The sequence below is a fragment of the Typopeltis vanoorti genome, chromosome 23 (assembly GCF_054136105.1).
Source record: "Typopeltis vanoorti isolate ZY-2024b chromosome 23, IOZ_Tvanoo_1.0, whole genome shotgun sequence".
Lineage (NCBI taxonomy): Eukaryota > Metazoa > Arthropoda > Arachnida > Uropygi > Thelyphonidae > Typopeltis > Typopeltis vanoorti.
Genome location: NC_143571.1, coordinates 6,577,498 through 6,603,875, shown reverse-complemented (window position 1 = coordinate 6,603,875; position 26,378 = coordinate 6,577,498). Strand labels below are relative to the sequence as shown.

The 26,378-nt window shown below is 36.7% G+C and overlaps 1 protein-coding gene across 1 annotated transcript in view; it reads right to left on the bottom strand.

The window, feature by feature from the left end:
- Positions 1–26,378, bottom strand: part of LOC150093598 (tight junction protein 1-like) — a 712,683-nt gene that overhangs the window by 590,289 nt on the left and 96,016 nt on the right. Inside the window, exon 3 of the mRNA XM_090413230.1 lies at positions 25,993–26,116. Within this exon, the coding sequence (XP_090269356.1) occupies positions 25,993–26,116 (124 nt within the window). The remainder of the gene's footprint in view (positions 1–25,992; positions 26,117–26,378) is intronic.

Genomic DNA, 26,378 nt, shown 5'->3' with positions numbered 1-26,378 from the left:
ATACAACCACTTTTTTCGCTTAGAACTCAACTTGCTTATCCTAAACATGATCGTACTGTAGTTCTTTGTTTACGGTAAGACGAAGAAGAAAGACCCTATTAGATGTAAGAATGAAATACAATAGTTGCTGCTAACGATGGCTTTTAGATTTGCGCAACCAACAAAAGATTCCTTCAACGATGATCCTGACCTTGAGAAGTAGATCGAATAAACTTTAGGAGGCAGCACACGAGGGTGAGTGAAGTAAAAACAACACAACGGAAAAAGAATGAACAGATAAAATATCAAAGTACAGTAAAAATAATAATAAAAAAACTTCACAGTGATGTTATTAACAATGAAATAAAGAACGGTATTATAGGATAAAAAAGACTATTTTTAACAAAAAATTATTTGCTTCAGTTTAGGTAATATGATTGTTCTTTACTTTATCATCTTCCATGTAAGCTTGAATTTAAATTCCACTTTCAGTATTTTTAAACTATGTTCCTTTTTCTATGTTTGTATATAATATGACATTTCAGATTTATTATAGCACACTATTATTCAATAGCTAACATAATAGGATGCGCTTTGGTTTTGTCACTGCATTACAAAACTGATATGAAGAAAGGAGATAAATGATCGGAATTATGAAATTGTTCGACGTAACCACCATTCTTCTCCTTTGAAATATGTTAGGAAATAATTTCCTTTGAAATACAAGACACCGAACTGTATTACATAATAAATAAAAAGACGAAAAATCAACTTTCCTTCAACCTAGTCAATATTTTTTTTTTTTTGGATTGTTCTCTTTAGATAGTGTAATCCTGACATGGCACCTCCTCTACACTTGAATCCGATATGATATTTAAATATCTGTCTGCGTATCTCCGATACTATGTTCAACACGCGTGGTCTTTAATATCTTAAATACTTTAAATTAAGTTCCATTTGCTAAGAAAAACCGTATACAAAGGTTTCATATCACTCGAAAACTCAGGCTTTTATGCAACATTAAAAAAAAAAAAAAAAAAAAAACAGCCACAGAACACACGAAGCTGGTCGGAAGAGCTAAACATATGAGATGAGTATTTTGTTTTGTTGTTATGTTCCAACGAGTCGTTTTTGACTCCAGGTGATTCTATGAACATACATTCTCCATTCAGATCTGTCCCTGGTCATATCTTTCAGAATTTTCAAGCGTATTCCAGTTGCTTCTTTAACTCCATCCGCCCATCTAATTCTTGGTCTTCCTCTTCTCCTGCTTCCATCAACTTTAGCAAGCATCCTCATCTTCTCCAGACTGTCATTTGCTCGCATAATATGTCCGAAGTATGACAATTTTTGCTTGATGATCATAGCTTCGAGGGAGCAATCTGGCTTTATTCTTTCTATCGCTGATTTATTGGTTTGCTTTGCAGTCCATGGTATTCTTAGTAAGCGTCTCCAAACCCATAATTCAAATGCATCTATCTTCCTTCTTTCACTCTTTCTCAGGGTCCAATTTTCACATCCATACAGTACCACAGGGAATACCATTGCTTTCACGATTCTGATTTTTGTTGCGAGGCTAATATCTTAATCTTAAAGATCTTGCTTAAATTTGTCATTGCTTTCTTTCCGAGTAATAATCTTCTTTTAACTTCCTCAGTACAATAACCATCTTGATCAATTCGGGATCTTAGGAGCACAAAATTGTTCACTGCTTCCATTTTCTCCCCATCTACTTCAAAATCATTAAGTTCACATGTTGCCATAACTTTTGTCTTTTTGAGGTTAGGTTTAAGGCCATATTTAGCATTTTCTTCTTTAACTTTCATAATAAGTATGAGTATACTGTCGGTAAATTTAATGTAGCATGTTTGCATATAATGCGAAATCAAAAAACCTGTTATGTATGCATTGCATATACGAATTTTTAAGTAACTCTTCAATGTTTACATTTATCACATTAATACCATTTAATACTACCTGAGTACAAGTAGGTATTTTGACTTTATTGCATTGCAGAAGGACAATGAAGAAAAAGATTCGATCACTTTTCTCATCTTTTATGATGTTTCACATTTTAAATGCTAGCAGAATAAATACGCTTTACAATACACAATGCTGTGCATTTCTTTTCAAATTGTGCAACAGGACGGAATTTTCGATATTTGCTGTAAAGACTTGCGATGTTTTTATTCAATCTGCATGGTAACAACTTCAAATTTACAAAAAAAAAAAAAAAAAAGAAAGAAAAAAGAAAAAACTAAGAGACAGCGAATTATTTCGACATTCATCGAAAGGCGATACTATTGTAAGAATGCCCCAAAACAGCACTCTGATCTTTAATACAACCAGGAATTTCGATCAGCTAGGAAACAAACACTCTTGTTTCTCTCTCTCTCTCTCTCTCTGTGGACGGGACGTGAATAGCAGAAACAAAACCAAAAAAAAAAAAAAAGAAAGAAAGAAACTTGCTTTAACAGCACAGCATTTCTTTCATCACAATAAGAAACAGCGGATCGACCAAGCTTATCAGAAAATTCACAAATATCCAAAGACGAGATTGCAAACAACATTGTCTCAGTATTTCATTATTCAGAACCTAAACACGTCAGATCTGTTTGTTATTTTAGTAAACGGAATGTTTCAACAAGAAATCTCAAATCGATTTTATTTCCATTACATGGAAATAAGATCGGCCGAGGAAATCACGAACACACACACACACACACACACAAAGCATATTTATTCAATGTCAAATAAAAAATAAAAATAAGTGCGATTGTGTGAACAGATTAGTGAGAAGTGAAGTGAGACGGCGTTTCAGTCGATTTAAACCAATCTCGTTTACAAAAATAATGGGATATGAACGACCACACACGCATACCGATTTATATGGTCGATAGATTGTTGATAATCAGACTGTAGCTGAATTTCAACTTCTTTTAGTTAAGCTAAAAGAGGCTGAAAGTGTGCACATGAACAATGTTGTTGCGACAGCGGATGTGGGTGAGAAGTGCTACTGACACACACACAAACCCATCAGAGAAGTTAAAGATTAATGTTGATAAATTTGAATATACTAATATTTATTTTCTCTCATACTAAAACGCAGTCTGGTTTTATTTCCCAAAAGAATGATCCCACTTCATTACCTTTGATAATACTCGGATCTACGAATCTGATCACATTTTTCTTCTTCAACTGATGTCCGCATTACACATTTCCAAACATCACAGCCTGTGCAACCTCTAAAATATTGTCCTTTCAGGTTCAAAACCCTACTTCTTTGCCTGTATATAAATTCCAAACCCTCCCTACCTTAGAATATTGTTCTCGTAGTTGCTTTGGTGGACCAAAAATCTCCTTAAGAAAGACAACCAGAAAAGGGCTAATCCGATTTACCTGCTATTCCCACATAGGGCCATAACTATTCTCTCTCTCTCTCTCTCATAAACGCTCTATTACTGTCCTTAGACTTATTCTATAGATATTTTCCTGCGCACCATTCTGCTTGATATGAATAGCTACCACCACTTTCTTCTAAGACAAGAAGAATATAAACATCTGTTGATCAACTTCTATTTCCAACCAACTTCGTTCATCCTACTATTTCTTTCCTACCTCTGTTTTTTGACAACCTCCCGCAATCTTTATCCTCCCTATCCAAAAAGAATAAACCTACAAACTCCAGCTGTTCAATAAATATATCAATAAATTCCTTCATCCCCAGCATGGTGCTGATGTGCTATAGGTTTTGCAACTTTTTGTAAGTGCGGGTAGGGGCTGATATAAATACATATATAAAATATAATTGTGTGGCTGGACTGCGTTTGGAACATCGCCGTACAGTCTGGGGAAAGAAACATGTTGAGAAGAAAAAAAAAATACTTCGGTGAATTCAAAGTATATAATCAATGTACATAATCAGCAATACAGCTCCTAGAGGCTGTATTGCTGATTTCCACATTATGGTTTCCACATTATGGGTAAATACCAAGAATAGTGAACAGAGATTGCTCCACCCTTACTATGAGTTGCCTCAGTGTTGCACTAGCAAATGGGTCAGGTTTTGCACTATCCAGGTATTTGCTTACGCTTGGACTCGCCGAACTTTATATAGTTTCTATATTCGGCATGAAACTCTTTGAGTTTCTTATTCGGCTATGAAACAATATGGGATGTAATATCCCTTAACTTAAATATAATCGATGTTTCTATACGGATGTTTGGAAGAAATTTCCAGTTACTAGAAAATACATGTCCGTTTTTCGTCCTGGCACAGCTAATTAGGAAAGTTTATATCAGTGAAGTAACATTTACAGTTAGAGATTTACAGCAAGAACATACCAAACTAATGACATCTTCTCCGAAGAATTTACACTAAATGAACTAAATTCATCAATCGAGAAAACTGCACCTAATAAATCTCCTCGTAATGATCTTACCTTTGGTCATATGGTCAAACACCTTTGCAAAAACGCCAAAGGACAACTTCTGGACATTCTCAATACCTCTTGGCGAACAGGCAAACTCCCAAAAAATGGAAAAAATCAGTTATTGTACCCATCCTGAAACCTGACAAAAATGCTGCGGAATGTCAAAGCTATAGAATCGCATTAACTAGCATACTCTGTAAAATTACTGAAAGAATCATGCACTCCAGGCTCATGCACTGGCTGACAAAAAATAAGAAACTTAACTACTACCAAACTGCCTATAGAGCCCGTCATTCGATAACAGATCAATTATTCCACTTCTGCCAAACAATAATAGACTCATTTCAGGAAAAACCAACAAAAAAGACAACTGCCATATTCCTTAATATGACTGCTGCTTTCGATCGTGTTTGGATCAAAAAATTAATACAAACAATTTTCCTCTAATTCCTCATGGAATTAGAGGAAACGCTTTAATCTGGATTGCTGATTTCATTGGAGGAAGAAAGATCGAGGTTAGAATCAATGCAGCAATATCAAGAGAGAGGAGAACCTGGGCTGGTGTTCCCCAGGGCTCAGTACTCAGTCCCTTACTATTCCTTTTATATGTCAATACTATTCATCCTTACTTTACAGAAGACACAAAAGTAGCTTGTAACGCAGACGATATAGCCATCTGTCACACTAGTGATAAAATTAATGAATCGGAAGAGATTCTAAACGAATCCATGAGAGGATTAGAAAAATGGTCAAATGAACTTAAACTCAAAATCAACCCAGACAAAACAAAACTAAACACCTTTAGTACAGAGAGGAAAAATAGACATTCCTACAATCCCAAAGTCATGATCAACAACAAGCTAATTGAAAAAGTCGCAAATCCAAAATATCTCGGTATTACGCTCGATCAGGAATTACGTTTTGCACAACACATCTCTAACACTTCCAACAGAGCTCTAAAAAAATTAAATATACTGAAAAGGCTTTGTGGAACAAATTGGAGCGCAAAGCCAAAAATCCTCAAAACTACTTACACTATACTAATAAGGCCAATAATGGAATATGCAGCACCCATCTGGTCACCTTCAGCCTCATCGGTAAAGGAAAAATTAGACAAAATACAAGCAAAAGCATCCAAGATTATCGTTGGTGCAGTCTCATCCACTACCAACATCAGAGCCCAACAGGAAATGTGGGCTCGACCTGCTGGAGGACAGACGAAAATTTGCCACCATAAAATTCATAAATAATATCAGAAGCTACGATCATATCTCCATAAAAACTTATGAACATTAGAATCAAAAATGCAGACTTCACAGATCATCAACTTTACAATATGATGACACTCTCAGGAAGGAAATAGGCTTGATCAGCTAAATGCCCAGATAAACAAAGAACTTCTATTTTCCAGTCCTTTACCTCCATAAATCTAAACCTTACCAAACTCTGTACAAAAAAAGAATCAAAAGAAATGCTCAAAGAAAAAAGGCCTAAAGACTATGAACCTTCTTTCATCCTCCAAACAGGTTATTTGTTATACCGATGGATTGTGAGACACCAATATGATTAACGTAGGCGCTGGTGTTCTCCTTCTACTCCTGAAAGGTGAAAAACTTTCAATAAAAGTTGGATCTGGGAAAATTGCTTCCAATTTTACCAGCGAACTTTACGAAATAAATAAAGCACTCGAAGCCTACTTAAAATTATCATCATTCCAACAATCTGAGGGAATTATAATTTACAGTGACTCAAGAACAGCTATGGAGGCAATCAAAAATGGCAATACCAAGCTCATACAAGACACCCATAAACTCTTAAATCAACTAAAGTGTTTAGAAAAACGTTGCATTTTACAATGGATTCCTGCTCATCTAGGCATTGATTACAATGAAGCAGCTGATAAATTAGCAAAAGAGGCCAGAGAGCTCAACCCAGAAACTCACATGATAACTCTTGCTGATGCTAACGCACTAGCAAAAGCTAAATTCAAAAAACTAATTCCACTGAAATCAGTGATACATCAAATTCCCGAAATCAATGCTGACAGAAAGACCTCCATCACGATAGCAAGACTACGAACAGGACATTATAGAGGAATGAAGATCAATACAGATGATACGAGAACATATAGAAACTGCAACAACTGCCCCAATACTGAACTGACACCCACTCACATCTTTACCTGTCCAGCAATTACAGCAGCCTTGCAAGAAATAGATCCTAATCCTGAACAACAGCTCTATACAAACAAAATCATCGACATAGCCAAAGCAGTTCAAGGAGCACATGGAAACATCTAAGACTCTTCAAAGGACAACAACAACAACAACATTTACGGTAATTGAAGGTCTGGCAGCTCTTCAAATTGCGCATATTGCGTATACAAATTATTTTTTTAGGTATCTTAATCTTCTATCTTAAGATAATAAAAAACCACCACGTAAACAAAGCATCGATTTCAGAGTGTAGACAGAATTGTTCGCGCAGCCACTATCTCAGCAACGCTGCGTAAGTATAACTCACCTTGCAGCAATCTTTACATAGGCTCTTGAAAGCTTAAGAACTGGGCCTTCGCTGAGTGACAAATTCTCGACCACCCAAAGTATTGTTTTCGGAAAGAGTTATTCTAAGATATTAATATCCTTCAGGATATTAATTTCAGGAACGAAATTCTGAAAATCGCTTAACATATTACAAAAAAAATACAATATTATTAAGTTTAACATGTGATTGTAACGACTTAATTATGACAGTATTCATGTTACCATCGTACTTATTATAAGTCAACGATATTAAAGGAGAAAAGGACTATGATTGTGTTCGTATATAAAAGGTCATTATATGTATTTAGTTTTTATCCCTTGTTTTTAAAAAAGGCAAGGTCAACTGTTAAAGGATTAAGGCCGAGATGGGAAGGCAACGGCTCTTGCGATATTTTCGAAGTTTTTCTTGTATGAGTATAGCAATACCGCTTACTGGTAAAATCGATTTCCTCTTAAATAAATGAATAAACAAATCTGCATTGTTTTAAAAATATAAAACAAGATTACTCATTCCAGTTTGACGGGAATTATGATGTATATTTTGTCTATTAATTATGTACATAATGATTGCTTGTTTTGATAAAAGAAAAAAAAAGGCTTCCCTCGTTCCCATGAACCGAATGTCTACAAGAACAGTAACTATGTCACCTCACTCCTTTGCAACACGTTTCAAGATTTTTACAGGATCTTGAAATCTTAAGATTTTTTTTTTTCTTTTGGGGCTGTCTTTAAAGCTTTCGTTGAGTGGTTTAAGTCTTCTCTCTCCTCTTCAACACTGAGGGATTTAGAGGTATGATAGTTATGATAGTTAAAAATGTTCTTGAAATAAATCGAGGCGTAATACAAATAAAATTCAGTTTTGACCTTGCTAAGACATTTAACAAATTAAACCTATCATCTGAAAGAAGAAAAAAAAATCTTTCAATACAAAAATTATTTCATTCAAGAAGGAAGAAGTTTTACCTGGGAGAATTTTGCTCTTGAATGAAACAAGAACAGCAACTAATTCCTATGTTTATAGACCATAGCACCATGCTTACCATGGAGGAAGGGGATAACTGTCGTGAACATCCAGTATCAGCGAAATGAGATGTATATATATATATATATATATATTCAGAGAACGCTATTCGAATCACGGCTAACGAAGTAAACATTATTCAAGAATGTGTTCAAGAATAAGACCTACTTGTTTTGACTGATTTTCTAAGGGCCAGCACAGAACTCAATAAGGACACATCAACGCCTTAATAAAACAGCAGCCTAACAACAGAGTGGAATATTCCTCACTTGCCACGAGACAATTATTGTCAAAAATAAAAAAAAGCAACGGGAAAATATCATTTGCATGATCTGATTGGTAGGTGGATGACGTTTCCGTTCTCCAACCAACAGACTGTGGGTTCGAATCCTGCTGTGAGCATGGATGTCTGTGAATGTCTCTAGGCCCCTTGTATGAGACTACCAGTCTACTTTATTAGAGGCGTGAAGTGACTTGAAAACTTACCATGTTTTGCGGGTGATATGATGAAAAGAAATGTTATATTTACTAAGCTGCTTTATTGCATTCCGCATGGTATCATCACCGTTTGCATTACAAACTGCGAATTCTGAGAAAGAAACCGGTCCTTTTTTTTTTTAATCCATTTATTTGCAGAAATGGTGCTTCTGAAATCCACTGAGTTGTTTGTTTAGTTACAATATAAAAAAAAGTTCGGGGGGATGGGAAAGAAAAAAAATCTATGGGAAAAGGAAAATAACTTATAAAGGAAGTCTGTAGATTCTTTCTTTTTCTTTTCTTTTTTTTTTTTTTAACCTGGATGAAAGAGAACGATTTACATACATCTGACAGCACGTGCTGAGGCAGTATTAAAGCTTTCTTACATAGCTTTGTGCATCTTTCTAACTATAAATAAACAAATAAAAAGAAACGAATAAAATGCGTGAACACGAGTCTCGACTCGAGTTACAGTATTTGCCTAAGTTTGTCGTTCTATTCGCATGAGACCTTATTCCATCAAGCCAGATTGAAATGGCGAATTCATACAACTGCAAGTTCCAATCATTTTATGTGTTGTGTGAAATTCCATAAACTCTGAAAGCCACGTTCAACCTATTATAGTGAGTCATTGGGGAACTAGTTCGCCATCATAAAAAAGTTTCCTTCCACAGTAACTTATAAGTCCCTGCACGTCGACAGAAGACAACCAACGGAGAGAGAATTGGGTCTGCGTTTCTAAAATACGATGGAAAGAAATGTATTGATGAGCCAAATGGGACGAATTCCATAATTGCCTAGAAAGCAGCTAAATAAGATCGGCACGTGGGGGGGGGGGATGGTTAGAAGCTTCGGCTCATTACCGTTAGAAAAATAAAATCTTTTAGTGGAGTGTAGCAGTTTATTTCTAAGTTTTGAATTACGAAGAACAAAAACATCCATTTAAAAAGAAATTCCTAGATGCAAAAGACGAGTACTGACACACAATAATCTAAGATGGCACTATCAAGAGAAAGCCAACACGATTTTGCGAAGTCTATAATGTCTTCCTATAGTAGAAAACGTGAATTTTTGTAAACAGCTTCATAATCCCAGCCGCCTCATTTTCGAACGTGGACTACTTTTCACTCAGAATGGTATTCCCTGATGACAATTCCCCATGTGGACTATTAGATAAAGTCGCAGTTACTTCAGCAGGCATGATAAATAGAAAAGAATGCCTTAGATGAAAATACATTCACGAAGAAGAAAGAATTCTCCGAAGTAGCAGAAACAAGGCAATTTTTACTACTTTAGGTATTCGATATATTCTTGTTTTATGTGTCGGCAAGAAGCCTTCTTTGATGCTTTATCGAACAAACCAATGAGAATCTACATTTAGCAAAGCCAATCAACGTTTGCTTTTTTCCCAAACCGAATGAATAAATTAAACCCAATTTTAAGGTTTAACTTATTTAATTTATTTCGCCAAAAAATAAACGCAAAACCGAAAAAAAAACACGAGTTCTTTATTTTCTTAAAATCTGAAGAGTTCACTCAATATTCCAAAAGAGGGCGCCAAAAGCTAGTACGTAGTGTGCGGTAATAGAACCAAGCTAAATGCTAAACGTGGCGTTATTCTGACAGAGAACGAGTAAGACGTGAAAGCGACGAATTAATTCTCGTGCTGCTGTTGGGAAAGAATTTTTACATTATTGACATTGCTGCATTGAAGTGGAGCTCAATCAGGACTCGCTTGCGGGCAATAAATTAATTAGTTCCCCTTCCAATAACGACTTGGTCGTTCAGCCTTCAGTGACGTTAGATGTCGTTATCTCCTTCCGGCAGTCAACAACTTCCAATAACCTCCGTGTCGGCAGTTATCAGATCCTGAAGTTTTCCGTAGGTTTTGCTGTTATGAACGTCGTCGCGGACAGTTAATGTGTGGAACCATGGCATCAACAACCCCATCAGGACGCTCTCTTAAATCTCGTCCCCTGCTACGAAGTGGACAGTAGAAGAAAGCGAACTACCTTCGCACTCCAATTAAATGAATTTCTCGTTGCAAGATAGTGTTGTGGTGCGAAGGGAGAGGGAACACGTGCCACTGAATGAATGGATTTTTCGGGGTAACAAGAGACCCAGAGTTCAAGGATAAGAAATTGTGAGAAAATATTTTCTAGATCACTCGAATTCCTTCAATAAATATAGGAGAGAACGTCTTTTTTTTTTTTTTTTTTAATATATATAACTACCCGAAGACAGAGCGGCTTCTTAACGTAACCAACCGCTGTTTCAGTGAATTAATCTCATTTCCAATACACAGCAGTTAGTAACGTTGCCTTTGTCACTCCACGTAGTTTAATAAAATACGGGATGAGGGGAGGGGAGGAGAAACAAGTTTACTATCACCCGAGTTCAATAAGTTTACTTACCTATAAACTGAACGCACGCACGCACGCACACACATACACACATAAACCCACATTGAGGTTCTAAAGATGGTACACCAATTCGCAATAAATAATGATAATCATCTGACATCCTAGTTTTGAATCCATTCAGTACTATATTACCAGAAAAATTTACTTTTTCTGGTAATCTAAAGACGTGTTGATGTGATTGAAATTAAAACTAAAATAGAAGTAACAAACAATTCACTTCAATTTGTGGGTGTCTTCTGTTGAATAGCTCTTTGAATAAAATACAACATAAACAATATTCCGCCTGGAATTGGAGTTACAGCTGGTCGAAATTTGGGCACTGATGATTTTCCTGTAATCCTGCTTATATACAATTCATAACTGTCGATGACCGGTACTTTCTGGTTTGGTTTCATATAGATGTTTTGTTTTGTTAATACTAACTTCCCAATATATTCTCGATAATAGGATTAAAATGGTTCGAAAGCCGAAAGTTGAAATATCCGAAGTTGGAGGTCGCTACACTTTCTTTTAAGAAGCTGCAGAGATGATGTAGCGATTTGGTAGCTACATTTTGGGCGAGGGAGAAAATAGTTATAGGCGGCTGTGCATAAAAATTTCTCTGGTTGCGTAGGTTTTTCGATCCCTTTTATGCCAATTAATGGCATAAAAGGGATCGAACAGATTTATAGGGTTTTTTTTTGTTTTTTTTAAGTGGTAGTGGTGTTTGAGAACGCATGCCCTAACCAATAAACGCGAAAATTCTCGCTAATCAGTACAAATTCGCAAACAGAAGATTACCAGACCTTTTCCTACATATACACACATGATAAACATTATACGCAAAATAATAATAAAAAAATTAAATCGCTCAGGATTTAAAAAAAAAAATGTTAATAAAAACTCATCATATATGGTTATGGGTAGGATTCACATAAAGCAGTAAAACAAAAAATGATATGATTGGCAAACATAAGAAAGCATGGACTAGAGTAGATACTTCGCATCCCAATCGATATAGGCGAAGCCCTCTGACTGGAAAGACCTGAGTTTGAAGGGCTTGTCAACTGAAAGTGAGTTATCCACTCTCAGGGGATATCAAGGGTTTTTACTCCGGGTTTTTCTTGCGAGTAGTTAAAAGAATCCGGTAAACACATATCTACAGACAAAAATAATCATCCTTAGAGAGATGCAGCAGAGGAATGGTAAGTCGGCTGCGTTAAATTGCCTAAACCTCCTAATCAGGGGACTCAACACGTCTCGGACGGACGAAAACTGGATGGATAGCCTAGAGTAACAAAAATATTACTCCATGCCATGCCATGCTCTGTTATGTTCACCGATCATGTCATTGTTTTAATTTATTTTTCTTTAGATGATCTTCGGCATATCTGTAAACAGATACGCTAGAGTTGTTTGTTTTGGATTTACAGCCGAAGCAACTAAGGCTATGAATTGAGGCAGTGGATTACGTCTGTAAATTGCGTGTGTTCTACTGGCTGATTTTCCTGTTTTGCGGGATGAAAACCCGGGTTTTTGGAGAGGAACATTTTACCTCCGTATGAGGCCGGCTAACTCAGCTTCGTTTGAGAAACCCCAATAAAGATTCTTCACATCCTGCATGGGATTGGAACCCAAGTCTTTCCAAACAAAGGGCATCGTTGATTCCGAATGAGCTACGGAAGTTAAGATATTTAAGTGGTTGCACAGGATAGGAGTAGGAATCATTCAGGATGTTGATCCCCAAGTTCATAAAATGAGTCAACCAAAACAGTGAGAGAGAGAGAGAGAGAGAGAGAGAGAGAGAGAGAGAGTAAAATTGAAACAGATCGCATTACTTAACTTTTGTGAAAAGCAGTGGCGGATCTGGGAGGAAATAGAAGGAATTACCTCTGTCTCAAGAAATCGAAGTGAAAAACTATCGTGAATTATAGGATAACAAATATAATCTAAACATTAAAAAAAAACAGAACATAACAAAAACAAAATCCTCTTTTGTTTAATTGTAACACAAAAGTTAAAAATAAATTTTATTAATGAAAACCGGAAGTGAAGTGCATTATTTAAAAATGTAATTCTTAAAAAAATGATTAAATATTTTTAGTTGTCTCGTAATATCTCAATCTTCTGATCTAAGAAAGCTAAATGCTGATTCCTCTCCTAGGTAAAGGCGAATAAAAAAATTGCAACAGAAATGAAGTCGGTTAGAACTTCAAATAATCCAAATGTTAGATGGATGCACGTCCTGCAATTCAGTGTAGTGATATATATAAAATAAACTGTTTATATTAGTTGCATTTTTAAGAATTATTTCAATTTATCTTTATTAAATTACGCACGAAAAAAAAACAGATCTCTACCTTCATAATCCTATTGATAATGATAACGGAAACTAGTAACGAGTTTTTGTTCATATTTATCTGCAAGTGGACATGCACTGCTATGGAAATCTTAGGTTAGGAGTGGGTTGCACACACCGTGAAAGAAGTGGGACGTAAACTACCAACAGCCAGCATCGCCATTCTCAGCTGCCATGTTGAAAGACGAGAATCGATCTTTTTAAGTGTTTTCACATTACGTGCCTTCAAGGTTACATCAGTGGGCGTTTCTGCAAGGATTTCCATTAAGGAATGGGGTGTAATTTGTTGTTACGGCAAGTTCATAGACAATATCCGTATCTTTGTTCAAAATGTCAGAATCTCTGTTCTCCAGGTATTGTATAAAATAATGTCGAATAGGTGTGTTTTACTCAATTTAATTGTAATCCTTAACCAAAAAGCAACTCCATTAGTTAGAAAACTAAAATAGGTGCCTATTAACTGAATACGCTAATATGGCACGGTCCACTATATTGTAGTTATGATCTATAGCAAGAAGTCCCTGCGAGCCTCTCCAGTTCGGTCGGTTTCGACAATGTAATTTAGTTGAAAAGACCAGAGTTCGAATCCCATCTGGGACATGAAGTATCTTTATCAGGGCTTCTCAAATAAAAGTGAGTTAGTCGGTCTATTACGATGATGGAAGGATTTTTTCTTCCCAGAAATTCGTTTTTTTTTAATCCTGCCAAACAGGCAAATCGGTCAGAAGAACACACGAATTGATCACCCGATTCTGTGGGATGCGATTTCGAAAACCTGTATGGCAGGGTGTCTACGCGTAAGCGTAAAACAGTTCTTCTTATTCCTTCCCTCCTCTTTAATCCTGCAGTGTCGAGGATTTTCTACATTTAACCGCTGCCGTATCGAGGTGGTGAGCCCTATGCCTCCTATGTCTGCAGATGCGTGTGTTCACGGGTCGGTTTGCCTGTTCTGGGGGACGAAAAACCCGATTTTCCAGGTGAAAGAAAAAACCGTACCTCTGTATGATACCGGCTAACTCACCATTTGTCGAAAGAGACCAGATAAAGGTTCCTCACGTCACTGATCACTGACGGGAATCGAATCCAGGTCTTTCCGAACAAAGGGCTTTGCCAATACTGACTGAGCTGCGGAGAGTCGCGCAAAATAGTTCAAACGCAACACTGAATGCCTTGAACATCCATAAAGACAACCCATATTTGCAGATATATTAGTTCAGAACTAAAAAGAAATAAAAATAGTCCAACAGTTACTTGTGCCAATCTAGCAATCATTGGCAGTACTTTCAATCATTTAAAGTAATGCGTTTGCTGTTAGAACTGATGCCATACATTAAGGTCTCTATGAACGTAAAGAAAATCATAAGGTCAATAGGTTTAAAAAAAAAAAATACTATTCTGCATCACTAATCTACAAGAAATTTAATTTATAATAAAAAAAAGAAACATTATGTACAACATCGTCCTAAATTCACATAATCATAAAGTGAAGTCCGAATATGCTGAGCACAAGTCAACTGTTTCTTCTGTACATGCAAACACCAATGGAAGACCAGACCAGCCAAGTGGAATTACCGAATTCATTTTCGATTTATCGCATTGTATTTATTCCTTAATGATCCAATTCAGAGGGGAACTAAACGAAACAGTCGGAAGCGATTCAGGATTGAAACAGCCCAGTTATTGGTCGATTGCAAAACACCAACAGTACACGAGAATAGTTTCTGCTAAAGCCGTTACTTTATGCAAAAACGGTGTATAAGACATATTAAAGATATGTTAGAAATATAACGTTTTTTTTTTCTGTATATCATGAAGCAGCATGTTTACAACAATCATTTTCCAGAACAGAATAAACATCAGAAATAAATAGCAAAGTTAACTCGTGATTATTCGGCAAATTAGTATTTAACTTTAGTACTCCCTTTTTTTCTTTAGAAATCGGTTTATTTTTAGCAATCTAGTTAGGAATATCCCCCCCCCCGTAGTAAACTGTAGTCAAATAATCTGCAATCTCTGAGGAGGAGCAAAACAAAAGAATGTGATTGCTTAAACAATAACAAGGTTTTATTTACATCAATAAACATGACAATCAGAAGAATTTGAAATTTATTTTACCTTTCGTCTCCGTACTTTTTCGTACACTCTTCTATTCGTTCTTTCTCCGTAACGATCCCGTTCTCTCGTTCTTCGATCATACTGACTTCGATCCTTATGTCTAGTTCGATTTCGAGCTCGTTCTTCGGAGCGATTCCGGGTTCGTTCGCTGGAGCGATTACGATGTTGAGTCATGGTGTACTCCGCAGACGCCAACACCCACAGAGCAACCTGCAGATCCCGGGATGATCTTTCACTACTTCTCGGTCCCCGTTTACAACAACAACAACAACAGGACGTCCAAAGCGAGCCAAAAAGCTCGCTGAGTAATTTTACGGCTCGGCAGGTTATGGTGGTGGTCACTCTACAAATCGGTTCGCCCGCACACTCCCACACTCCCAGAGAGAGAGAGAGAGAGAGCAACACTGACCCTGACTGCGGGACGGCACGTGGAATTTATTTCCGGTTTGCAGTGCCAGGATAGGAGCACGTGAACTGTTGCGAACAACAGTTGTGTTTTGTAGCTGTTGCTTAGCAGTTTATTTGCACTCCCACAAGTTGCCATTCTTAGAACTCATCCTACGCCGGGAGAAAATGTAATTTTTGTCAGCGAGGTTAAGGGTTAGAATGGGATTTAGTTTCATTATAGGATCATAACAGACGAGTTACAGAAATAGACTTCCGTGTACTCATTTCATAATCAAGCAGTGAACTCTTACTGGGAGTTAGAATAAAATCGATGTAGTTTCTTAAATTAGAAATGGATTCATACACGCAATCCATTATTGATCCAAATTTTAGCAACCAAATGATTATTTCATTAATATATATTCGTGACGCCGCTGACAGTTCGTTCTGAAGTATGGAATATATGTTGTTGCGCTGGGTTGTAACCGAAGTGTCGAAATATGACACCAGTTGTGATTGGTAGCGGCTGTCTCCGCTAAACGCCGAGCAGCATAAGGTGTAATTTAAGGCAGTGAAATGCAAAGGTCATCGGCTTTGTAGCTGGTGGTCGTCATAGCTAAAGCGTTGCAGATCGGCATATGACACAAGAATTTCCACGTGCACAATTCGTACTAAAGGCAATGCAGTCAATCACGTCTTAGTAAATATGGTTCACTACTGTGGAACATATATCGGAAATAGTGTAGGCCATAATTTCCCTTAACATCTGTTAATTATATTTGTGGTAAGAGGACAAAGATGACGACAACTGGGCGATTCAGTAGCGAATGCATCAAAGTTAGGGTAAGGATGACACTAATTGAATGAATGATAAGAAACATCTCACCGCACTGTAAAATAGTGACCTCTTCGTAGAATAATAGTGGGAAAGTATTCTTCTTCTTTTTTTTTTTTCTAATTTGGGGCAAATGGGAATAAAGATTATTAGAAGAAACTCTTCGCTAGTTATTTTAATCTAACTCGATTGGTTTCTGCACGCAGAAAGATACCTTCTCTTCTTGTTCTTTTTTTTTTTTCTCAAAGCAACCTAATCTCTTTGAACTTTATTCTACAATTTTACCCTGTTATTTATTCTAATCATCTCTGCAATCGATATACTTCCACAACGCCCAGGCAGTTTCATAAATCGTCATGACAGAACTGGGCGTGTTGATGACAGAACCACATCATCACAGTTGCCTTGTCTTCAACATCTGATGCGAAGTGATGGTCTCCCAAATGTTACTTCAGCTTCGGGAAAAGATGAGGATTGTATGGAGCTATCTTGGGACGTAATTAAAATAATAATAAAAAAAACCAGCTGCATGTTACAACAAACTAGAAGTGTTTGTACTGACATGAAGCATTAAATAGTGCTCAGAGTTAATAACGGTGCCAGTAAACATGCTCTTTGGTTCTCACAAAAATTTCTTAGGGTTTTCCAAAGCTTTCGTGTCTGAAATGATGTGCTCAGTTTCCTCTCTATGTCACAAGGGACGGAAACTGGGTGCAAGAATTCGTTTCTTTCTCTTTCATAACAATATGAAGGAGAATTATCAACAAATGTCCACTCGCTTTAGTTTCGGTTCCTTGGTGAACCGAAATGTTGGTGATAGTGTTCATTCCTAGATGAACACTATCACCAGCACTCTCTCAAGTGATAAATCGGTTTAGTTTCCTGTGGTGTCTGCTTCAAACATACGATTCTCTTGGATCACATTTCATCAGCGATCCATGTGAGTTGTTGTTCTACACCTTCAGCTACGCTGACTGAAATTCGTATTCGCGTTGGCATATCTATAGTTTGTATTGTACAAACGTGCAGTCAGTGCAGATATCGAACAGCAGATATCTACACAATCATCTTCACAAAATAGCTGCGATATTTCAGAGAACTCTAGTGGCAGAACTGTGAAAGTTCTCATGCAAAAGCAGGGAAACGCCTAACGAATGAGTACAGCCAGGTTCGCGGAGCTACGTGGGTTTGTTTTGTAAAAAAAATAAATAAATAAATAAAAGAAAACAAAACAAAATTTCTAGTTCAAGCAGCTTAAGGCATTTCTTAAGCTGTCTGAGAAAATTCCTTCTGAATTAATCTTCTCTCTCTCCCTTTTTTTTTCTTTTTCATCCACAGCCGAAATTAATTTTACTATTAATTGTACGCAAATTAACAGAGTAATGCGCGCTACTGGTAGAAAACCAAAAATAAAATTAAAAAAAAAAGAAAAGAAATAACAATAAAAGAAAGGATAATTAATGCGGGACGTTGTTTAAAATATTTATTTAATGTAAACGAGAATATGACAAGTTTCTTTAATTAAATCTAAAAAAAAAAAGACGTGTGCGTAGCAGTTACACATAAATTGTGTGGTTAGGGTGTTGCGCGATGACGCAAAGCTTAGAGAATTTTGGCTAAAATACACGAAGAATATACAAGCAACTACGGTTATTAACAACCAGTGGTTCTCAACTATAAGGCAACTTCCTATTGAAAAAAGAGCCATGAAAGCATCTAGGAATTAAGCTGTTCGCTAAAAATTTGATCAAAATCAGTTCTGCCTTTAAATTCCATGTGTGTGTGAGGAGGGGGGGGGGGGGGGTCTTAAAAAAACCTAAACTTCAAATGCTTTCATTAACACTCTCAAAATAAAGCGACAACAACAATCTGGATATTGAAAAACCATGTTTTTATGACTAAGAAATCAAGGTAAATTTCATAGTTATTTTAATTTATTATTACCATTATTTTTCTCGGTTATTCTTGGGTTTATTGTAATCCTCAAGAATAACATTTTTTTTTTTTTTTTTACTTATATGCATAATCTTAGAATTGTTTATTGAATAAAAAAAAAAAAGGTGGAACTACGCAGTAGGTTTGAACTTTTTCAGTGTGTATGAGGAGACGGGAAAAGAAAGTTGCCCAAATGGTCGAAGCAGATTGCAGGTTTAAATATACGAAAAAGAAACCAGGAGGTGATTGGTTATGTTCTATACACAAATACCAGGAGCATCTGATTGAGTTTGTTGCCTTGATGAATACGTTGTGGCCAAAGACTGTTGGCATTAGTGAAACTTGGCTCTCAGAGTCAGATGTAGTAATTAGAATCGCGTGTAACGGCTAGCATATTTCTGATGATATCAGAACTAATGATATCAGATGATATGAGTCCAGGTATGGTAAAATCTCAAAATGCAATAATATTTTTTTTATTTATTTATTAATATTTTTACTTCCCTCTCTCTCTCTCTCTCTCTCTCTCCAAACTTGTCTAGGCTTTATAATTAAAATGCCTAAAAAATGCAATGCAATCCTGCTACGATGATAATATATTAATTTAAAAAAAAAAAGTGTTCTTCTTACTCAGCAGTTCTCTTTTGTCTCTCAGAGAGAAGAAAGCATAAAAATGTGCAATCTTAAGGGAAAAGCCGCTCCTCCAAAAGCGATTTCTTTGCTTTTTCAAATGGTCAGCAAATCCTCATAAACACTAACGTTTTTTAATAGACGACTAGAAACTTAATTCAATTAAATATTGCACCAAAAAGGGGAAAGTATTATCGAAGCTAAAAATATTTTTTTAAAAAATTGTTCGTTTCAACAGTGCTAAGTATCTTACATATAAAGAGAAGCTTTACTGTAGCATTTCTAACGAGAATGCAGTTGCTACAGGAACCATATAATAATCCAATTATAAGCAAAGAGTCTTTTTATGGGAGTCTTCTTAAAATACAAATGGTTGCTGTACTTATTAATGATAAAGAGAATGGTTGAAAAGTTGCGTAAATAAATATAATAGATTTAGTTAGGTACTGCACACGTATTGTTATCAAGTTTAGAGATAACGTGAGAACACGTGTCGATGATGATAAATGATGACCAGGGAAATATCTACAGAAGTGCATTTAGCAAAAACTAAAGTCTATTTGTGTAGGAAGTGATGTGAGGAAAAAGACATTAATCAGGTTAATTGTCCTCTTTTCTAATTCAAGAATTTTTCCGGAACCGCTCTACGTGTGTGAAAAGCATTCTCAGTTTCCTCAAACGAATTTTGGATTTGCTTTCTTCTGCGATGATGGGGGAAATCGCGTTTTTAAAAGAACAACCATTTCTACTGAAGGCAGATAAACTTAGATTTGCCAGAAACAGGCAAGACATTTCTCTGTCGTAAACGGCATTTGAATGCAGGTGTTCTATAGTGGAATGCCACTCAGTGATGAAGGGACTGCATTATCGAAGATAAGAATAGAAATTTCGTTGGCTTCTGTAATGACAAGTTTCTCAAATAACAAATATATGTAATCATCTACTTAGAACAGACTGGTATACGAACAGTAAAAGACAGAAGGTGAATTATAAAAACAGAAGTTGAATATAAAGCCTTTCTTCGAAATCTAATCAATTAGCTGAGAAAAATGAACAAATCCCACCTGCGTTTCTTCAACTTTTCCTCTGCATTTATTCCAAGATGAATTGAAGTAAGAAAGATCTGCTTATCGATAAGCGTATTGGCGATCATTAATTAGCAAAGGCTGTCAAACAGATTGACAATGGATTTCTTTATTGTTTTTACAAGGATCGAATTGGGAGAGGAGTATGAGAAGGATTCAATGATAAAAATGTCTTTCTTTTTAGAATAAGTCATTTTATAATTCATATAAATACCAGTAAATAGAAATGTATAAAAGATGTCTCAAAATGTCCAGGCTTATTGGAAATTGTCATCAGGACCATGCTGTTTTATTTTTTTTTTTTTAACCACTCAGACTGGTCAAGACTGACTATTGGTCACATTGATGAAGATTGTGTGAAGTTTGTCATTGAAGTACGTGTACTTTGCCATTGAAATAGATAAAAAATCAGATGGCTGAATAATCTTGTATAAGGAAATCACCTTATGTGTCATCACATCTTTCTGCACGTGCAGCTATGACAGACGAGTCGCTACCTCGAGTTCCTGTTCTTCACCATGGAATAAAACCATCGTTCATGCAAATAAAGAGAAGGAAAGAGATGAGGAGGATCAAGTGACGTCATGCGTCCGAAACCAGCGACAACGTCGAGATGTTTTCCGCACAGTTGTTGCGAAAAGGCGTGGAAGTAAAGAACGCTAGGGATTGCCTCAGAGAAAGATAATAATCCACCGCTAATGGACTCGAACGGCAGTCGGAAGCTATGCAGTGGTAACTAACTGGCATTCCCTTTCCGTCAGGTTAGCGTCTCGCGATTAGCAGTTACTCGGAGCGAACTAAAGCACACCACAGTGAAGTAAATGGCACGGAAAGCGGCTTTACGTGGTAGTTCCCGACACTAATAACCTCCGCTACTTACCTCTGGCTTCCTGCAGGCCATAAGTATTCCACATTAACACACAGAAACACCGATGGCTGCTCTGCACTGATTGAAAAATTGAATTTTAGGATCGTAGATCAAAGTTCACCTCGAGTGCCCCTTTCTTCCTCGCGGCACAAATACTTCCCTATGAGTTCTGTTTTATTCTTCCGGAACATCGTTATTATTGCATTGTCTCGAGTGTCCCTTTCGACATATTCTAGACAGCGCTGAACTCACTTCAGAGTAGCGCAGTTAATTCAACTCAGTGAGTGATGAAGAACAGCGGGATTTTGTAAGAAAGTACAAAGGAACTCGAATCGAATAGCGTCGGGGGAGGGGGAATAAATAAACAAATACTTCCCTATGAGTTCTGTTTTATTCTTCCGGAACATCGTTATTATTGCATTGTCTCGAGTGTCCCTTTCGACATATTCTAGACAGCGCTGAACTCACTTCAGAGTAGCGCAGTTAATTCAACTCAGTGAGTGATGAAGAACAGCGGGATTTTGTAAGAAAGTACAAAGGAACTCGAATCGAATAGCGTCGGGGGAGGGGGAATAAATAAACAAAGTCTAAGTAGTTTTTGTTGCAACAGATAACGTCATAAAAAAACAGACTACAGTTCTTTGTCAAATACTAAAAAAAAAAAAAAAAAAAAAAATCCCGAAACAGCTCATCATTTCAAACAGGCCCTGAAGGGTGTCCAGAATGAGTTGATCATTTGCATGTGATTGAAATCTTGCATCATTCAGTAATTACTTTTACATGAAATCATTACCATAACAGAGAAATGACGTATTGTGTCCTAATCATTGCTTAACGATTCGGTTATTGATTGCTTAATTGATTTTGAATATGTTACTATTCATATTCTAACTTTTTTTGCGATATTAAATAGTGTATTTAAAATTTTTAGTTTCCTACGTTGATTTTACAGACCTACCTTACAAAGTAATCCAAAACTTCCGAGTACTAATTCTTTCGAAATTACGCCATCTAGTGGAGTAAATGCGAATTTGCATTTACTCCAGGCGCCACCAGGAGCTTACTGTAATGTAACCCAATTGATGTAAACCGATTAACCACAATTTCGCCAGATGGCGATGTGGTTAATCGGTTTACATTAATTGGCATGCATAGACCGTTCCGGTCTGCCATCGATATCGTGCGAAATGGGATACTAACAGTGTAACTGGCGATCTACAACGTTGTCGACAAAGCGTCTTGTGTCGTTAATTATGGATAAAAATAGTTTGAATGTAGCCCTTCAGTCCGCAATTTCACGCACCACACACAGACCTCTATATGACCTCAACTGGTTGGCGCTGCACGCACACTCTAAATTGTTTTTGGATTTCATTACTTTGAGTGGAGCCCAACTCTCTCTCTCTCTCTCTCTGTGTGTGTGTGTGTGTGTGTGTGTGTGTGTGTGTGTGTGTGTGTGTGTGTGTGTGTGTGTGTGTGTGTGTCTTGAAGAATCACGAGAATAAGAAAAAAGATGTGCGGAGCGCCACGTTCGTTAAGTGCTCTGAAAGTCTCATTCTTAAAAGCAAGTTTTCTTCCTATCATTAACTGCACTGTGATTAAGCGAATGTGTTCGTAACTAAAAAAAAAGGATTTGCCTTTTATAATGTAGAGAAAAACAGAATATCGTTATAGCATGATAAAAAGCACTGTGCATAACATTGACAATACACCATACTCATAAATTTGTTGAAAATATGAATTGAAAACCAAAACAACAGGAACATCCGTGTTTGCTTATATATATATATACTGAATGGGCAGTTCATTATGGTCCATGAAACCACCATTTTTAATTTACTGGTTCTGTAATCCTTAAAAAAACAACTATAGTCTTATGACCAGAGAGCAGTCTGTTCACGTGAAAGGACTATGCAGGACTGACACACGCAATATGTCGTGTGAATGAGGTACAGCAGGAAGATCTCGCCGAGTTCCATGCCTGTTAGCTAAAAACAAGTCGAGTGCTCAACTGACACAGAAGCACTGATATTTGACGCTTCAAGAGTGGCAAAAAGATCGCCTGCAACGTATCTACGTTCCAGTTGTTCTACGCTGAATGCAGAAGGATACATCGACAGTAGCACGAATGAATAAAACCATCGTTCCAGATGATGTCAATATAGAATGGTGGGGTCGAGTGTTTTCCTGATACTTGAACATTATTGACCGCCAGATACGGCCCTTCATGCTCACAATTTATCGATGCTGATTGAAATTATAGTCGAAGCAATAAGGTGCGAGATCAATATTATGCCCATTAATTGCATGGTTTTTGTGACCATCCCGTTTTGTAGGATAAAAAACCCAAGTTTTCGGAAGGAAACTCTGCAATCTCAAACTGACAACCCGAACGGAGTTTCAAATACCTTCATTTGAAACTCCGTCGGTGAAAGTGAAACGATCTGTTCGAGAAAACCGCAAGAACCTATAAGAAGCATGGAGACCACATAACGTCTGTAGGATGATTTCGGAACCTTGAATTAAATTCATTTCGAAGCCGAAGGCTAAAAGGAAGTGCTGATGCTATTAGACTGGCCACCTAGAGGTATACGTTTACAGACAATGATAATTAATGTTTAAGTTTTCGTATGCTGCCTTTCAAACGCTGGCATTTTTGTCGAATGGAAATGCTTAAAATTGCAACAGATCTTCTCCATGGTGTGATATGAATTTTAAACAGATTATTTAAAAATAATTAATGAGGGAAGTAGCTAGAGATATTTCATTTTCTTACAGGTCAATGTTTTGTTCACACTTTCGAGAATTTACGGAAATGATGTCAAAGAAACAAAAGGCTTCGATCAAAGATGAGGAAGGAATAACTTGAAATTACTATTACGACATGCGATATGTTTTAGGAACAAATCAAGTCTGAAGATAACCAAAGAAACAATGGAATGAACAGTGCTATGCATATTCATATATCACACAAAATCATGTAAAAATGAAAAAAAAAATTTGAAAAATATTTAAAAATTATTAATATGAATTTAGAAAGCTTTTCAGCAGAATAGTAAGTTCCAAAATATGCAATTTGGCAGCAATGATTTTTTTTTTTTTTTAATATCTGCTGAACTTACTGGAGTTGGCAAATAAATTCATATCACTAGTTGTTTTGATGTTTTTAATAGCACTGTTTCCGTGAATGATTTTGGGATTATCCATATCGCAATATACAAAAGAAAGGGATTATCTATATCACAATACTACATGAGCTATTCAATTTGACACTGATTTCAGTCAGACTGATAACCTGTACATAACAATCTCAACTGTTGGTATCGTAATTTGGCTCGTGAAAATTACGCTGAGGAAATCTTTTGCTTTCTTAGCTCAGACATTTTTTTTTTTTTGGTGAACTCAAGTTTATCTAATAAGGCAAACACCATATTTGTACCGCGTTTTAACACGACAGAAATGTCATTTATCAAAATTGGTTACAAAAGTTGTCATCAAATCAACGTAACCGGAGGATACCAATGATATCAACACTGTAGGTGAACCAAACAGTGCTGTTCCTCCGGCACAATAAATTACAATAAATACTCAAATTGTGAGCACGTCATTACTTCGCACAAGAAAATTGACTGGAAAAAAAATCGATACAAATAATTAGGCAATAAATCATAAAAGTGTATTTGACTTTAAAAAAAGTGCGCTTATATTATTAACATTCTAGAGAATAATCTGTAGCATTGTAAGCACATTGGTTTGAAGTACGCCATAAAACTTTTCGGATACTTTAGCCGGTCTTCCTCAATAACTCTTCGGGCATTTGTCTCCCCTTATTTCCATATGCATACTCATGCAGATAATTATTTTACACTATTAACTCCTTTCTAATTAGCCATTCTAGTCTGCTTTATTAATTTCTGTGTGCCACATTTTTTTTTTTTTCATCCGAGGTTTGCAAACACCGCAAGAAAGAAAGAGACTACTTTTTTTTCCCGCTCACGACATTAATTAATAGAAATGCAAACTTTCTTTGAAGTCGCTCTCCAAATTAACGTAGATAACTCTTGGGAGGGGAGGAGAGGACGTAACCAGTCAGAGGAAGAAGGGAAACCGGTGCGCAAGTATGAATAGGTACAGTTCTGTTGATTTCGTTGTTGAAGATGGAACAAACAGAGAAAGACGTGATTTTAGAAAAGTAATAGAGGGGGGAGAAAGAGAGCGGGAGGGCATGAGAGGCCTTCACGCGAGGTAACCTTTCATCTCAGGTATACCGTTGGTGAACGGCATGGATCCGAACGAAATGAAACGACTTCGAGGACCTTTTGTTAGAGACTTTTAAGGAAGTCAACATGCTGGTAATACACGGCGACAAAAGACCCCCCGCCCCACCTTCTCTAAGAGGGGCGGAGAGTGGTTGGAATATGTATTAATATTCTGCTTTTACGTCTCGTGAAACGGATTGCATTTTTGTGAATGTGGAAGAAGCGAGAGTGCCTTATAGCTAAAGGAAGAATTGAAATACTCCGCAAAGGAAACATGGAAAAGAAATGCGAAGAAGTAACGCATTCAGTCGTGAGATGCACTGACATGCAATAACCTTAGGCAGCCGGATCAGAAATTTTGTACCAAAGGATCGGAATCTAATACTGAACTAGCAAGAGTACAGTAGTAGTAACCACAAAATGCGTCACACTCTAAGGAAGCTTTCCCGCATTGTAGGTGAGCTATGCAACCGAGCTGCTTTGGAGGATTACATTTTTTTCTCCAGTACAAATAGCTTCTAAAGTGATTCAAATGAGTGAAATATTCAATTACGCAGAAAGCGTTTACAAATGAAGCAAGAAAGAGAAAACATCGTAACTAAATCGTAAAAAATATAATCGACAGTTTAAAAACTATAGCAAAGAAAAGACAGCAGTTACTTACAACTTCCTCTACTGGTTCTGTGAACGTCTCTGTAAAACATGCTTTTTCAGGATATTTTGTGGGAGAGGATGATTCGCTGTCAGCTGGCCCGGGAGGAGACGGTGCCCCATTTCCATCTGCATCACTACAAAAAAATAAAATAAAATAATAATAAATGCTATATAAGAAGGCTGAATATATAAAATAGAACAAATTTGCAATGTACAATGAAAGCATCCCAAGCCTTGGTATGAGATGAGTTGCAATATCTTTCACTAGAAGCTGCAACTCGTCTTGTGAAAAGATAGCAAGTGTCCATATTTGTAAAATATGTTGTCGCTTAGGATGGAATTTGTTGGTTCCAGGTGAACTGTTATTATCTATTTCCTTGCGTTTATTTATTAGCA